This window comes from Scophthalmus maximus, chromosome 6 (assembly GCF_022379125.1).
Source record: "Scophthalmus maximus strain ysfricsl-2021 chromosome 6, ASM2237912v1, whole genome shotgun sequence".
In the NCBI taxonomy this organism is placed as follows: Eukaryota; Metazoa; Chordata; class Actinopteri; order Pleuronectiformes; family Scophthalmidae; genus Scophthalmus; species Scophthalmus maximus.
Window position 1 is genome coordinate 25,289,824 of NC_061520.1, and position 16,519 is coordinate 25,306,342.

The window sequence follows — 16,519 nt, forward strand, 5'->3', positions numbered from 1 at the left end:
AACCCATAACCGCCTTGGAGGAGGTAATAATGTCAATGTGCTGCAGCCTGGTCTTCCTTCCAGCTGATGCCATGGAGATAATCATAAAGTCATTTCACCCTAATGACCCCCCCCCCCCCGTAGCGTAGCATTGATTAAAATAATATTAAATAAAAATGATTAATATTAACTTCAGTTTAAACATCATTGAAGAGATTGATTTTGAATATCTGGCCAACATATTCAAGCATCAAAATCACAATCAGTCCAAATATGTTCATATTGTATTCATCATTTTAATTTAGAATTAATTCATTTCATTTTTTTGTGACTATTGATCCATTTTTCTTCTGCTTTTCAATGCACATAATAATCATCGTCAATTATGAATGTTCAACCCTTCACGACCCCCCCCCCCCCCCCCCCCCCCCCCCCCCCCCCCCCCTCCCCTCGCAGCCCTGTGTCAGAGGCACTAACAAAGGCGCCACATGCTCCACGGCTGATGGTTTAGTTCAGTAGACGGAGAGAGAAACCCCTTCCCCCTCTTTTCCTCGTGTCTACTTATCTGCTTCACAAGAAATTGCACCATTGACGTTTATCTATGGGTGCTTTGCACACATCCTCACACATGCACACACCTTAGCACACTCACCACGTCTCTACACGATAACATTCACAAGGGGCACATGGTGAATTCTTCTTGACTTCAGTGAACTGTCATACAGAGTTGCACTTGACGAAACAAAATCAATCCTTATGAGATATGCTTGGATGTAAGCGGGCATGTGCACACTTAGCACACACCTTACATGCAGGCCGATCTGTAACACACAAGGTCGAGCTGCTGACATGGGGTCACTCCATAACCACAATCAGAAAAGTTTCAATGGTAAACGGACTCTATTTACACAGCGCTTTTCAGGGTTTTTCGACCAAGCGCTGTTGCAGCAAAAGTCACATTCGCCAATTAATACACATTCATACACTGCTGGGGTCTTGCCCCAAAGACAAGACCTCTCCAGCCCTGTGATGATGATAAATGATCTCTTCATAAGAGCAGCGCAAAACACAAAGTGAGGAAAAGGGTAGTAGTATTTTGGATTTTGTGGCTTGTCCAGGTTAGTATGGCCTTGATGTGACGGCCCCTAAATACAGCCATGCATATGAATCTTTAAAAGCTTCCCTTCTGTTACAAGATGATCAATTATCACAAAAAAAGAACCAGTTTGAGATTGTATTTGAGTCTTAGATGTACAATCCAAAGCATAACTTGTGTGTGTTGTCTTTCTCTTCCTCACTGTACTTGCTTTGCCGATATTGGAACTCTTTACAGGTGAGTCTACGATCAATGTGTCTCTGTTTTAATTCTGTACATCACACTTCTCTCTTTCATTTCTGTAATAACTGAAATAGATATTTGATCACATAGACTCTTGTACAACATAACGTATGTGTTGAAGCAGTAACACTGGTCCCCAGCTGGTCTACACACAGACCAACATCGTCCCCATTGGATAAAGTTGAACTACCTAAATGCGACCCCCTAAAAATGGACCCCACCAGCTGGGAACCACTGAGACATAACATAATAACTCGATTAATATTTAGATTTGTAGTATTATGAATGCTTTTGTGTCTTTAATATGATTAACCGTCACATTGCACTTTGTCCACCTGTTTCCTTGTCTCTCTATGCTTTACGTCGGACTAACAGCAAGGATCCAGCAAGAGCGTGAGTTCCCTTTTTCAACCTGCCACCACCGATGTGTCTGTCCCACCAGCTCAGTTGACATCTCATGGCTCACAGCTTGTTGCAGTCATGCTCGGGCGGATCTGACTGTGAAAGAGACCCCACGAAACCAACGTTTCACAAACGTTATTTACCGCGTATTTGTCTGTAAACGGTTACACACTCCCTGCTGATGACCAGACGATCCCCTCGCCAGAACACACACCATGCAATCTGCAGATTTTTCATACATATACACAAATCACCACAGCTTTAGGGAATATAACATGTGCATATGTAACTGAGTGAAAGTGGAACGGATGAGGATTGTGGTATAAGTTGTCATATTGAGTATTTTGCATACCATATCTCTCATTGCCTGGCTGTTATCCCAACTATTCATGCTATGATATACTCTTATGGTTGCCATAGCAACATAAAGGGATATGTATAATAGAGTGCTATTTGGGTTGAGGATAAGATTAGCCTGAAGAGCCTCCGTCGCAGAGGGAGAACCTTCTTTCATCTCCGTCCTCTCTCTGCCTCTGTCTGGTCCTCCCGAGTGCTTATCTTGTGTTGAGCTGATCCTCACCCCCCCTTAAAACAAACAAAAAAAAGGATAAGATAAGTCTGTGGAAATGGGTTTTTAAAAAAGCGTCTGGTGATATTAAATGTTATCGTAGTGCTGACAAATCCCATTTGCAGACCAAAACCGACCACGTGTGCCCGGCTACCAAGTATTATGTGAGCATCTCGTTCCTCTGAGCCGTAGCGCTTTGCAGTTGTCCATAAACTATTCAAAATGATGTTTTCTTCATCACCATGGACACACAATCCGTAGTTTATGTAGACTCCGTCCCACAGACGCTGCCCTGCTGCCCTACATACACACTGGAACACCGAATGTTGGATTAATCGCCCCCCCAAAATACCTTATCTCCTCCGGGTTCGAGCTACACAATGACCAGCTGCTGACGGCTCTCTCTCCGCCTAATGTCTCTCTCGGTTTGGCTTTATTACTGTAACTCAAGCAATCTGCGTATTGATCTTCGGGAAAAGCTGTACATAAATCACTATAGTGAGCTTTTGAAAACAAAAAAACCCGTTTCCATTGAAGACTAAACGGCATGCAAAGCAGAACTGCGTGTGCGTGCGTATGAATGGATGAATGTGTTCATTATCTTCGCACAACCTTATTTCTCCAACCCCCGCCTCTTTGTCTCCCCCTCCTCCCACAGTGAAGCAGCCCCCCACTCTAGTCAGACAGTCGGTGAAGGACTACATTGTCGACCCCAGAGATAACATCATCATCGAGTGTGAGGCCAAGGGCAACCCGGTGCCAACGTAAGCATTTCACGGACACACACACAGACACACACACACACACACACACACACACACAGACACACACACACACACATCTCCATGACTTCAGAGAGCATTACATTGACCTACATTCACTTACAGGAGACTTACTCGGAACCATAGCTACTACTTACCTAACATTGACCTTGCCCACACCACAACCACAACTGGGACTTTCATGGACATTAAATTACAACAATTGAGTGGTTGGAGTGACAAAAATGAATTAGTCCAACACTTTTATGTGATGTCTTTTTAAAAAACCCTGCTGTTAAATGAGACAGCAGGCGGAAAATGTTGCAGTGACCTGACACCGTGATCAAACGGCTGCCGACAGGCTGTCTGCGCCAATCGGACGCAACCGGACTCCAAGCAGGGAAACGCAGCACAGCTGAGGACAGAGCGGTGTGCCTATGTTCCCACAGCCCTATGTTCCCACATTTGTAAGATTTTTATTTCACTGAAAATTAGGCCCCACATTTGCCTTTTTCATAAATTTGTATCAGATTATATCCCCCTTTCTCCCAATTTGGTAGCCAATTTCACCCAACCTTTTATCCAGTAGCCCTAACCCTAACCATCATTTTGACAATGTCCTAGAAATGTGGGAACATAGCGCTGTCGGACCATAGGTCTCAGGGGACATAGGGCTGTCGGACCATAGGTCTCAGGGGACATAGGGCTGTCGGACCATAGGGCTGTGGGAACATAGGGCTGTGGGACCATAGGGCTGTGGGGACATAGGGCTGTGGGACCATAGGGCTGTGGGAACATAGGGCTGTGGGACCATAGGGCTGTGGGGACATAGGGCTGTGGGACCATAGGGCTGTGGGGACATAGGGCTGTGGGGACATAGGGCTGTGGGACCATAGGGCTGTGGGGACATAGGGCTGTGGGACCATAGGTCTCAGGGGACATAGGGCTGTGGGACAATAGGGCTGTGGGGACATAGGGCTGTGGGGACATAGGGCTGTGGGACCATAGGGCTCTGGGACCATAGGGCTGTGGGACAATAGGCCTGTGGGGACATAGGGCTGTGGGGACATAGGGCTGTGGGGACATAGGGCTGTGGGACCATAGGGCTCTGGGACCATAGGGCTGTGGGACAATAGGCCTGTGGGGACATAGGGCTGTGGGGACATAGGGCTGTGGGGACATAGGGCTGTGGGGACATAGGGCTGTGGGGACATAGGGCTGTGTGATGCATTTTCTCTTCGCTCCTCCTCTTCTTCTTCTCCGTCCCACTGCCTACCGTTTATTCTGCTCGTCGTCTTCGTTTCTCTCCTCTGTCGCCGGTGGATTAAGACTGTCCTCCCTATCGTCTTTTCCTATCTACTATTCCTTGACCTCAGTGGAAAACGTCATGAGGTCAAGGAAAGGTGCAAAGAAGGACTCGTAGGACTTAGGAAAAGCCTGCTCAGAGAAATCCGACACCACTTTCACTCAACTGCGTCATCATGCGACGGCGGATGTTACTGACGTGCGTCTGCCGTGGTGAAACAACACATTTTCCGAAGGTGGACTTCATCCAGCACGTGTCAGTGTGTTTTACCACCGTGTGGCATCACATGTAAATGATTCATATGCAACGGTAACTCACATGATGACGTGCAACAATTCTGGGTCGTGCTCATACTCTTCTTCTTCTTCTACTTTTTCGGATTGAATCGTTTACGTTCGTGCACGACGCGTCATGAATTGTGTGGCGTCTATAACTCCCTACGGTCACACAGGAAGGTCCAGTGTACCCTACGCTAAAAGGATATAGGAAAGGAAGCATTGAAGCTCCTTTCCTGTGCATTTAGAGAATCAGAAAACAGCTCTCATCATGGCTGCCGATGAAAGACTTCCGGGTCAATTTGACAATTCGACCGCACCCCACGTCTTTATTTCCCTCCTCTGACGCCTCTTGCCCCCCCCCCCCCCCTGTGTGTCCTTGGTGTCTCCTTGCCCTCCCCTCTCTCCACCTCCATCCTCCCTGGCCTCCCTGTGGCAGTGAGAGTCACGAGGGGGGACGGTGCCACTCCGATGTGCTCGTCTGCCACTCTGCCCTCTGATTTTCATCCACCCTTCCTCTTCCAGTGACCCCTCCCTGTGGTCGACCAGCTCCTCTGCTGCCCTCCAACAGACCTTTAAACCCAGTGTGACACCCGTCTGTCTGCCTTCTGCAGCCTTAGCATGACAAGTGGTCTTTCCAAAACGCAGGCTGTATTCATATAGAACATTCCAAACACAGGCGTTATTAAAAGTGTTTTACATTCCGACGAGGCCGATTCACAATTGATCTTTCTAAAATAATTCCAACCTCTGCATAACAACGGGCCTCATGCAAGAAGCGTTCCACACAAACACTCAGGTCGTGCATATGCAGCGATTTAGAAAAACTTCCTGCATTCACCCGCTTCCTTGTATGTTTTTCTCTCAGGTATAAACACAATTTACGACGGTCCAGAACTGTCATAGTAGTTGGATTGAGGGTTTCACTAATGGATTGCATATTTCATTACTTTGAAGCAATTATAAATGTATCATAATTATGTTGACTCTATTATGTTTATTATGATGGTATGTGTAATTCTGCAATTCGAATTATGATGTGTATGGATTTGAAATGCACTCACGGAGGCCTAGCCGCTCAACGTAGCTGCACAATCGCCAGGGGGGAGCGCACAATACCTTTGTGCTGCGAAATATTGCGGCGGATTTTCAGATAATTTCCCTAAAAGTTTGCAATCAATTTGATGAATCCGACATGGCCTGTTCGTACGAATCTATCTACGATAAGAATACGAAAAGGTTCCTGCGTGAGGCCCAGTGTTTCTGTCAGAATGCGATCCTTGTGGAAGCTGCTCGTCGGACACCAAACTCTTCTCATCTTTCTCGTTCACATTCATGTGTTCTTATTGTTCTGCTCCACAGACGAAAAACTGTGTTCGCACACAAAAGCACACGTCAAAGCCTACTGTGATGAAAACATTCCCATAATTCACACATCGACAGGAGTGGAGCAGACTCACGCGCGCGCACACGCACACACACACACACACGCGCGCGCACACACACACAGGATCTCCTGTGATTACATCAGTGGGGGCATGATCAGCTCAGGACAGTGGTACATTGTTTATTTGGAGACAGATTGGCTTTACATAAGACGCACACTCATGCACGTGCACGCTCGCCCGGATTCCTGCGCACATACGCACACACATGCGTGCGACCTCACAATAAACGCACTCACAGCCACTCTCCCCTGCACACACACACACACACACACACACACACACACTGTCTCTGGCCTTCCCAGGACAGGCATTGTGCTCCGGTCGACTATTCACGCTCATGAAACATTCAGCAAAACGGGGATCGTTCACTTATTCACTCGTACTACGCAACCACACACCGTGGTGCAGTGCTGCTCTCCAGAGCTCCAACAGTGGTCCATTGTTCAGGCCTCAGCGCCGCACCTCCAACACTCCACCGATCGACCGTAACTGGCTTACAAAATGACAGGAAGCGGGGTTTTTTTGTTGTTGTAAATCCACACTAAAAATAGAGGCGGGTTACGTGAGCATGTTCAGCGTTCTTCACTAATCAGGGAGCACCACATGCAACGGGATTAGGCCGCAGTGTGCCAGATGAGTATTGGATGGCAACTACATGGCGAGCAAAGGGGCTACACATTATCCAGCTGTTGAAAACCGTCCATGTCGACGTGGTGACGGGCCCACGGGCACTTCCTCCCGTCGCCGTCATTGTGTCCTCTCAAACAAGCGTGTGGGTGCTTCCTCTCCTGCGTTAGCTCGTCAACGTGAATTTGCCTGTAAGTCCCTTGACAGAAACTATGCATTCTGCAACAAAGTCTCAACTGCGTCAAAGGAACACAATTTTTTTTTTTTCAATTTCTCATATTCCTGTACTCACACAGCGCTTTTTCAATTTTTACACCCAAATCGCTTCATAGCACAAGTTATATTCACCCATTCAAACACACATTCATTCTTACACTGCCCGCACAGCTGTCAGGGGCAATTTTCAGGCTTATCATATCCTTCACAAATATAAAAGATGTTCTCGGGAGCGTTTGATGTGACATAAATCAACTTTTTAAAGGCCATGCAGGGAGGCTTCTCAGTGAAATATGCAATACTCCTTACTCCAAATTTTCACATATTCCATGTTGAATGAAAATGAAAGATGCATACTTACGTATTACTTACATATTTACAGAAATACAGAAAACAAGGGAAATACACGAATTGCCATTATTTCAACGTCAAAGTTCAAATGAATGTTATTTTCAAATATTTCCTCGAGTGTACTCATACGGCCGCCTTGTTCTCCAGACTTGTGTGTGTTCAAGGGAACAACTACGTTAGAATAACCCTGGCTCTGTGTTTTGTGGCCCAGGTTCTCATGGCGAAAGAATCGGAAGTTTTTCAACATTGCGAAGGACCCCAGGGTGACCATGCGAAAGGGCTCGGGAACCCTGGAGATCGGTTTCCGCAGCGGGGGGCGACCGGAGGACTACGAAGGAGAGTACCAGTGTTTTGCCAAAAATGACCTAGGAACCGCTCTGTCCAACAAAATCCTGCTGCGGGTCTCCAGTAAGAACACACACACACACACACACACACACACACACACACATACATACTCAAAGGTCATCGTATGCCACAAGGTTTCAGCGTTTAATGGCTGTTTTTTTGCACAGATTATGAAATTAAACATATGTTTGTTGCAGAAGAAGTTAAAAATATTATTCTGGGTTCACACAGGTTTTTAAAATCCTTGAAAGAGGAAAAAACATTTATTGATATATGTTTTATATTTTTTATATATATATATTAAGTTCTTTTGATATTTATTATGGCTGCATGTCTCACAACTCTTCAATAGCGACAAATGCACTGCTGATCATCTCTTTAGAAACTTTGTTTAAGTTTTTTTTATAGATTTTGTGTGATGCACCTGTGTCTTGATATTCCTCACCTCCTCTCCTCCCCCCTCCCCCCATCCTTCAGAGGCGCCTCTGTGGCCCAAGGAGGTGCTGGAGCCGGTGGTGGTGACGGAAGGCTCCCCGCTGGTTCTTCTCTGCAACCCCCCACCGGGCCTCCCCCCTCCGTTCACCTTCTGGATGACCAGCGGTGAGCACAGACACGCCCATACACCAAGCGTTACATCTGTGTGTCCTGCGTGTGTGCTATGCCCCTGTCTAGGGGGGTAGGAGCACCACATCAATGAAAAGAAACGGTTCCCTTCCCGGTCCCCAAACCACAACCAGAACACTGGAATGATCAACAGTGAACAATTTATTTACAAGTGAACCAACAACAGGAGAAAACATTGCAAAAGAAAATGGCAGTTCGCCCCTACTTGTCAGTGCTATGTACATGGAAGGCCCACGTTTTTCAGCCCCGCGGAGGAGATTCAGAGGTGCAGCCAGAGATCCTCACCTGCAGAGAAGGGGGTCCACTCTCACGAAACCAAAAGAGACACACACATAAACTCACAAAACAACGGCCAGGGCCGTAACAGTGTGTGTGTGATGCTGCAGATCTGACAGGGCCGACCTCACAGCTTACAGCGATAGACATGAACTGTGAAGGGCACCTTCCTTAGATAAATAACACACACATACATATATGTATATATATAGGGGTTTAAAGAAATAACACAATATAAGACTTGAATATAATAGTGTTTATCCAAAAAGTCTCAGTATCTGAGAGTATACCTGTACCTGGTGAGCTTGAATTTTCATGACGACAAAGATTCCCATCTCAAATAGAAAAAACGTTTTATCACCCTATGTTAACTATCCACGCTCCGTGTATGACGCACACAATCATACGCTCTCACATCACTCACAACACATCATATCAACTTGTCACACAGGCCAGATTAAGACTGCTGGGCGCCGATTGGTCCTGGGGCCAGTGTCTCGACAACCGCGCGGCTCACGTCAGTGTGTGTGTGTGCGTGTGTGCGTGTGTGTGTGTGTGTGTGTGTGTGTGTGTGTGTGTGGACGCTCTGTCTGGGCGTCAGTGTGGATGAACTCCACGTTAACGTGTAGTAGTGACTGTAGGGTGACTCAGCTGGAGCAGTGGCGTGCCAGTAAACTGTACTTACAGTGTCAGTCACGCTCAGCCATTCACACGTATTCATATCCACTGCTGGAGGAGCCGTCAGAGGCATTTCAGGGTTAAGTCTCTCGCACACACGGTTGGAATCATATATATATATATGTCAAATCTATGACCACACTGAAATACTCTCCCTGAGCACCTTACTGGGAACAGCTGGCTGGTTTACATGCTTCTAAAGTTGGGTGTCGTTCAGAAGTCGGACCTTCGCACAGATACCGATTTTGAACGGGAACCCACGCAGTTCTCCTCGCTCCAATCCACTTGTGATGTTTTGTGACGCTTTGTGTTTTAACGGGATGAACACTAACTTATTAATATGCCAGCAATTTTCCCGGACTGACATGCAGCGGCACATCAGTTCGTGCACAGCATTTGACACGGCTCTCGTATTAGCAGATCTGCATTGGTGATATCATAGTTCTCTTCTCTTCAAGAAACCAGGAAATCAGGAAATTCCAGACCCACAAAAAAAGAAAAGGTTATGTAGCATCAAATTTTCCTAAGAATAATAATATGTGTCCAGTGGCGCCATCAAGGTCCCCACTATGGAGTTACTTTAGCATATGCATGATATGTTACATGCTGGTAAAATGCTTCTATCTGATATTTACATTGGGTACTATTCATTTAAATCAATAAAGTGTATTTTTTTTATAATACTTAAATAGTGTAGTTTGGTCTAAGTACAGTAATAAATAAAAACAAATACAGCCAGCCCAGCAGCTTGAGTTTGATATGTACAAAAGCAGCAGAATTATAGTAAATTCTGCATTTATCTGATATTTTACATTAGGTAAAATATATATTTACATTAGGTACTATCCATTCAATTTAATTTAAATCAATAAAGCATGTGGTTTTATATTAGCTAAACAGTATAGTTAGGTCTCAGTGTCAGGGGTTTGAAGGAGCAGGACCCAAATGAAGGTAAGGGGGAAAAGAGTGTTTAATAACTAAGGAAAGGAAAAACAGACTTGCAGTCTTTAAAGGAAAAATAAACAAAATCGAACTCACTAAACCTAAAATCCAAAACTCCAAAACATACCACAACGGCACAATAGGATTCCTGAAATTCACTTATGGCTTTTGGTTTCGGTGTGCCGCCCTGAGATGTTCAGTCGCCAGTCAAGATTTCGGCGGGCACCACTGCATGTGTCCTCCGTGTTGCTATTGAGGTCTTTGTCTTTTCATTTGCCCACGGTGAAGATTTGCGAGTTAAAGTTGTACCGTTTAAGTTTGACATTAACATTGCAAATCTCTTTTGCTCAGCGCTTAGAAAAAACAATGGTTAATGGTCACGTGTGACTGCCAGCCACTAGCGATGTTCACCTTGCAAATGACTGAGGTTAATGTGCTTTTCTTTGTTTTCCACTTCTCTCTGTGCTCCTCCCGTGTCCTCCAGGCATGAGCCCGATACGTCAGGACAAGAGGGTTTCCATGGGCCTGAACGGAGACATGTACTTCTCCAACGTCATCGCTCGGGACGCCGACACAGACTACAGCTGCAACGCTCGCTTCCCCTTCACACACACCATCCAGCAGAAGAACCCCTTCACGCTCAAAGTTCACACCAGTGAGTAGACCACACACACACACACACACACACACACACACACACACACGGAACATTGAACCTGCTGCAGAAATAATGCGTGAACTCTGTGGTCCAGCTCTCTCATCGTGTCTGCTGCGTGCGTGCATCTCCACCTAGAGGTTAGGTGATGACACAACACGCGATACGCGCATATTTCCTCAGGCCGATCCAGACGAGCGAAGACATGAAATGTGGGATTCTTCCTGAGATCTTCGACTCCACTGTGTACCAAAGCGCCCTCTGCATGTGTTTGCGTGCGGACTGATGATCCACTGTGTGTTTTTTTTTTCCAGAGGAGCCATATAATGACACATCTTACAATGCCACTGACCCCTTTGGTGGTGAGTCCCTTTCTGTCACGACAGCTCCACTTTCCCATGGTGACATGGCTAGAAACACTAACCTGCTGGCTCGACGTGGCTTCATCCGCCCACTGACCTCGGGCCGGACCTAACAGCCTAACTGCTTTTCTGTGGTTGTAGAATTCCCCGTGCGGTTCTCAGATGGAAAAGTGAGAATAAGTTGCCGTGATTTCTTTGGGTTGAAGTTGTTGGCGACATTAAATATGGTTATAAATATATTGGTCAGAGAAGAAATTCACAGGCGACATGTATTCAATTATGTCCGCTGGAGTGTTAGTCTCTCTGGACAAAACAAAATGTATTAAGATTGATGATTAAATAACATCTGCCAAGAAACATGAAGCCTAATCAGGAGAAGATGTTTCCACGTGAGACTGTTGCTGACACACGAATCAAATCAGACAACTGAGCGTCAGTTTAAAAGGTATCAGCAGTTGATGTTTCTCAGATTTAAATCTCAAAAAACTCGTGAGATATGCTGGATACAGATAAGGTTTTGAATTCTCCATGTTATGGAAGCCTATATGGGACTTAATTCAAATAATAATGTAAATGTGAAAATGAAAATGTACACTTCCACAATAGCATTCTAATTTCAAGTCAAATGGAGTTTTCAATTTCATTTTCAAATGGTAAGAAATGCATTTGAATTCTAATTGTGACCTACATGTTGCTTGTTTAAATGGAAAATTAGGCTGTATTGTTTATATTGCATCTACATTTGAATATTGTCCACTGAAGAGCAGGTTAAGTCAAATGGAGTTTTCATTTAAATTTTCATATTGTTCTCAAATTGCATTAACATTTTAATGTAGTCATAGAATTCCCATCAAAGGATGTGAAAATGAAAATGAAAATTGGATTATGGCATTTTCATTTGAATTTTTACTCAAAAGACACATACATTTGTGGAAAATTATAATGCTATTGTGGAATTACATTTTCATTTTCACATTTACATTATCATTTTCACTTAGTCCCCTTTAGGCTTCCACAACATGTTGTATGTGGTGTGTTTAATTCGTCCGTTCCTTGTTTTTTTTTGTTTGTTGCGTTACGACAGAAGGATGAGCACCTTGGACCAGATGTGACATCGCTCTGTAGAAGTGTGTTCGTCTAATTCAGTCTATAATCTCTTGTATAATATGTTAAATCATACCTAATGAATAAACATAGAGTCATTAACACACAAATTTACCCCCAATTCAAGTGTATTGCGAATAAAGAATTGAAACTCTATATTCATTGTGACATGCACCTATTGAATGAGCCCATAGCTGGAGGGGAACAGATCAGCTGCAGTGGGCAGCATATGTTGGGCTGAGGTGGGGCGGGGTGGGGGCTAAGCCCAGGGGGGTGGATGGGATACGGCCCTTGGGGAGAAGATGCTCCCTGTCACAGGGAGCATCTTCTCCCGGCTCATGTAGGACTGAAGGACTGGAGATACTGATGAGGCTCCAGCACTGAGAAGAATTAGGTCACATGGTGAATATTTAGTCTGGATTCATGTTGGGGTCATTAATAGTCATACGTGTATGGAAATTAGGTTTGCCACCGCGCACTTCGGCGCTCACACATCAATTTTGTGTGATCGCGGGCAAGTGATGAGCACACGCTGGCTACTTTGCTGCCAATCTCTGATGAACACGCATCGCCGTAGTTACTCATGATGATGATGGTGTATCTAATGCCTTTGACCTTCAATCTCTTCTTCTTCTTCTGTGGGTTCTTCCTCTTCTCCTCCCAGTGTCACTACACAGTAACATGTCCCCCTTCACCCGTTCCCGCCCGACTGCCGCTGGAGAAGCTTCCCGCTAACAGATGCATTAATCCCGTACAGATTTGCATCACAAATGAGACTAATGCTAACTCAATCCTGCACACTTCTCAGCAGGCTGTAGCTTTCCCAAACCTGGACTTGGTGCCCATTGTGTTTGACAAGCGGGACTGGAGCAAACTGCAAATGTGCCGTCTTGAACTCACAAAAGAAATGAGACTGTATGATAATCAAAAGCAGCAGTTTTTAATTGGTTCAGTCAGTGGTGCATCTGCAAAGAATTATGAGTTATTAATTATCATCGACAGTGCTGCACAGAATCGGATGTGTAGTTCACCAAGAAAAACCAAGAAAACATGTTTGAGTTTCGTGAATCAACTTCATGCCTGATTAAAAATGATGTGGTAAGCACACAAAGACAACATTGGCAGTTTGCTCACATTTCAGCTTGATGCTCAAATGTCTATTTCCAATTTTCATCATCCAAGTGAAGCAAAGCTAATGTGAGTTAATGTGCCTCAAGATCTGTGTCCTCATCCTCATCATTCATCCTGGATTATAAAAAAAGACCTAACAGATCCAAATGTCTCGTAATGGCAACTGCGGATTAATTCACACAGGAATGTTTAAGACGGAGCTGAGGACTGATGCATCAACTGCCTGACTGTTGAATTAATCCCATTGCAGCTGAACAACCTGGGCACATTGAATCAGCTGCTTTACTTCAGAGTCTCTGCCATCTCTGTTCCTTTGGCAGACATGAAGTGAGATCAATGACCCTGTTATTGTTGCTGCATCTCTTCCTGTCTTCCTGTGAGAGGAGCCAGACGCTTGCCCTCCCTACAGAGAGAGAGCCCGAGCCTGGAGGCGTCGGAACACGGCCGCAAAGATCAGAATAAAAGTGCCCACATAGCGGATCTTCTTTAGCTCGCTGTAGGAAATGAGTCGTGCAACAGAGATGCACTGCGGACCTCTCGTGTCAGGTTCCGAATGTGTTTTGCGTGTTTTTAACCCCCGCCCCTCCGTTCCGCGTCCGCAGGCCGCAAAGTAGCCGAGTCCACGCCGACCTTCCTCTCGCCGTCGGGCAGTCAGAGCTCCAAGATGGTGCTACGAGACGAGCACCTGCTGCTGGAGTGTATCGCTGCTGGACTGTGAGCGCTCTCTCTCTCACACACACACACACACACACACACACACATTTTGGTAGTATTGAATACTGCAGGATATTTCATTATATAACACAAGGTCAGCTTCTCTATCTCTATAAATCTTCCAAACACTTGTAACATGTACTGAAAGTCACCAGGATGCCGAAGATGCTTGTGACAAAAGATGGCTTCTTTCTGGAAAATAGAGCAGTTCCATATGCCACTTGAGTCAAAGCCGCGTTCGTGTCGTTCCCTCCTCGCAGACCGACGCCCACGATCAAGTGGTTTAAGAAGGGAGGGGACCTGCCAGGGCACAAGGTGAAGTTTGAGAAGTTCAACAAGACCCTGAAGATGGTCAGTGTGTCGGAGGAGGACGACGGGGAATATGTGTGCATGGCCAACAATCATTTGGGCAGCATACGCCACTCCATCTTTGTCCACGTGAAAGGTGAGGAGGTCACGATTATGTCTTTGACAAATGGTTGACTTGTGAGTGAGTGAGTCCATCGTGCCAACCTCACTTCCTGCTTCGGTCCACAGCGGCTCCCTACTGGCTGGACAAGCCCACAGACCTGGTGCTGGCCCCAGATGAGAACGGGCGTCTGGTGTGTCGGGCCAACGGGAACCCCAAACCGGAAATCAAGTGGCTGATGAACGGAGAGCCGCTAGAAAGTACGTGAAGCTGTTTCATCATTTCTCCTTTTTTTCCTTTCTTTCTTTTTAAATTTTTTGTTTGCTAAAAAACTTTAAAGCTACAGTGGGTAATATTTAGAAGAACTTATTCACAGAAATTGAATATATTGTCCATAACTATGTGTTCATATATGTATAATCAACTGCGAATGAGTTAAATATAGTTCCATGAGGTGGACCCGACCTCCGAGTGAGTCTCCATGTTTGCTACGTCGTGTTGAATACGGTTGTTGTACAACGTCGCGTTTGTGTTGAATCTTCAGACGCTGCCGAAAACCAGAAATGGAATCAGCGGTGCGCCACCATACAGTGTCCCCTGTCGGGTGCTCAGTTGGTTGCGGTTTGCAACTTTACCATCAGATGCCGCCAGAAAATTACAAAAATTACACAGTGGGGCTTTAAATTTTGTTGTTATTTAATACCGTAATATTATTATTGCCAGAGTCTGTGGCAGTGAGTTTCAGTATCAAGGTCCTACACATACTAATAAGTGACAATATTGATACTGAATTGAATTGATATTCAATTTCTGCGAATACGTTCTTCTAAATATTACACATTGTAGCTTTAATGTTTTGGAATTTGTCAGGTAATGCCCTTAATCTCTATAATTTTTTTTACATTCATTATAACTTTTACTCTGTTTAACTCTATTCTGCATCCTCCCACGCCCTCTCCCGACCCTAGACCCTTCCCCCAACCCGAGCCGACAGGTGCTGGGTGACACTATCATCTTCCGCTCGGTGCAGATGGGAGGCAGCGCCGTCTACCAATGCAACGCCTCCAACGAGCATGGCTATCTGTTGGCCAACGCCTTCGTCAGCGTTCTTGGTGAGTCACGGCGGTTGGTGAGGTGGGGCGGGGGGTGGTGTGGTGTCATCTGTATGGCCTCAGCAAGAAAAATAAGAATCTGAGGACTGTCTTGTATGGACAATGTTTGTGTCAGAGAAAGCAAATGAATTCATCCTGAAATCTACTCATTTAATGTGGATGTACTGTAATTTAGGTATTTACACAGTTTGAGTTCATATCACCTGGATTTGAAAAAAGTAAAATAGTCCATAACAAATCCATGGTCCCTCCCTCGTAGACATGCCTCCGAGAATGCTGGGAGCTAAAAAACAGCTGATTAAAGTCATTGAGAACAACCGCACCTTCCTGGATTGTCCATTCTTTGGTTCTCCTCTGCCAGAACTGCGCTGGTGAGCACTGATCTTTTTTGCATTTATAATATTGTTTTTTTGTATGGTAAATAAACTGGTTCATATTTTCATTCCCTGTACCCATCTGAATGTGTCTTCTCCATGTGCAGGTTTAAGAATGGACAGGGCAGCGGGCTGGATGGCGGTCAGTACCGCGCTTACATCAACGGCACCCTGGAGATCAAAAAGGCCCGAGCAGAGGACGAGGGCACCTACACCTGTGTGGCCAGTAGCATCCTGGGCATGGCCGAGAACCAAGTCAGCCTGGAGGTCAAAGGTCAGAAATGATGTCACTACTGCACACTCTGAGCAGAACTGAAAATGTAAAGTAATCATCATCAATACAGTTATACGGCAATATAGTGATAGGAAGTCATTCTGTAACCATCTAACATGACTTGTATCCTGAGCAGGTGACGTGCAGTAAACAGCTCCAGCAACTGTTATGACCTTTAATGACCTTTTATGACTGACGCTCAGCAGAATGTTGTGTGAAATATGATATGATTTCCTTTCCTTGT

General features: G+C 45.3%; 1 protein-coding gene across 26 annotated transcripts in view; it reads left to right on the top strand.

Annotated features, from left to right (window-relative positions):
* The window catches only part of nfasca (neurofascin homolog (chicken) a), a 112,096-nt gene that overhangs the window by 64,986 nt on the left and 30,591 nt on the right, over positions 1 to 16,519 (top strand). For 22 of the 26 annotated variants that reach the window (XR_004793428.2, XM_035630948.2, XM_035630947.2 and 19 more), the window contains exons 4-15: positions 1,694 to 1,711; positions 2,947 to 3,052; positions 7,484 to 7,680; positions 8,098 to 8,220; positions 10,625 to 10,795; positions 11,110 to 11,157; positions 13,995 to 14,106; positions 14,367 to 14,551; positions 14,644 to 14,775; positions 15,484 to 15,627; positions 15,887 to 15,998; positions 16,109 to 16,275. Coding sequence is in view for 25 of the 26 variants with exons in the window: in XM_035630948.2 (XP_035486841.1) it covers positions 1,694 to 1,711; positions 2,947 to 3,052; positions 7,484 to 7,680; positions 8,098 to 8,220; positions 10,625 to 10,795; positions 11,110 to 11,157; positions 13,995 to 14,106; positions 14,367 to 14,551; positions 14,644 to 14,775; positions 15,484 to 15,627; positions 15,887 to 15,998; positions 16,109 to 16,275 (1,515 nt within the window). In the remaining variant the exon portion in view is untranslated. The remainder of the gene's footprint in view (positions 1 to 1,693; positions 1,712 to 2,946; positions 3,053 to 7,483; positions 7,681 to 8,097; positions 8,221 to 10,624; positions 10,796 to 11,109; positions 11,158 to 13,994; positions 14,107 to 14,366; positions 14,552 to 14,643; positions 14,776 to 15,483; positions 15,628 to 15,886; positions 15,999 to 16,108; positions 16,276 to 16,519) is intronic. The other 4 variants (XM_035630955.2, XM_035630954.2, XM_047332598.1 and 1 more) reach the window with 2 other exon arrangements.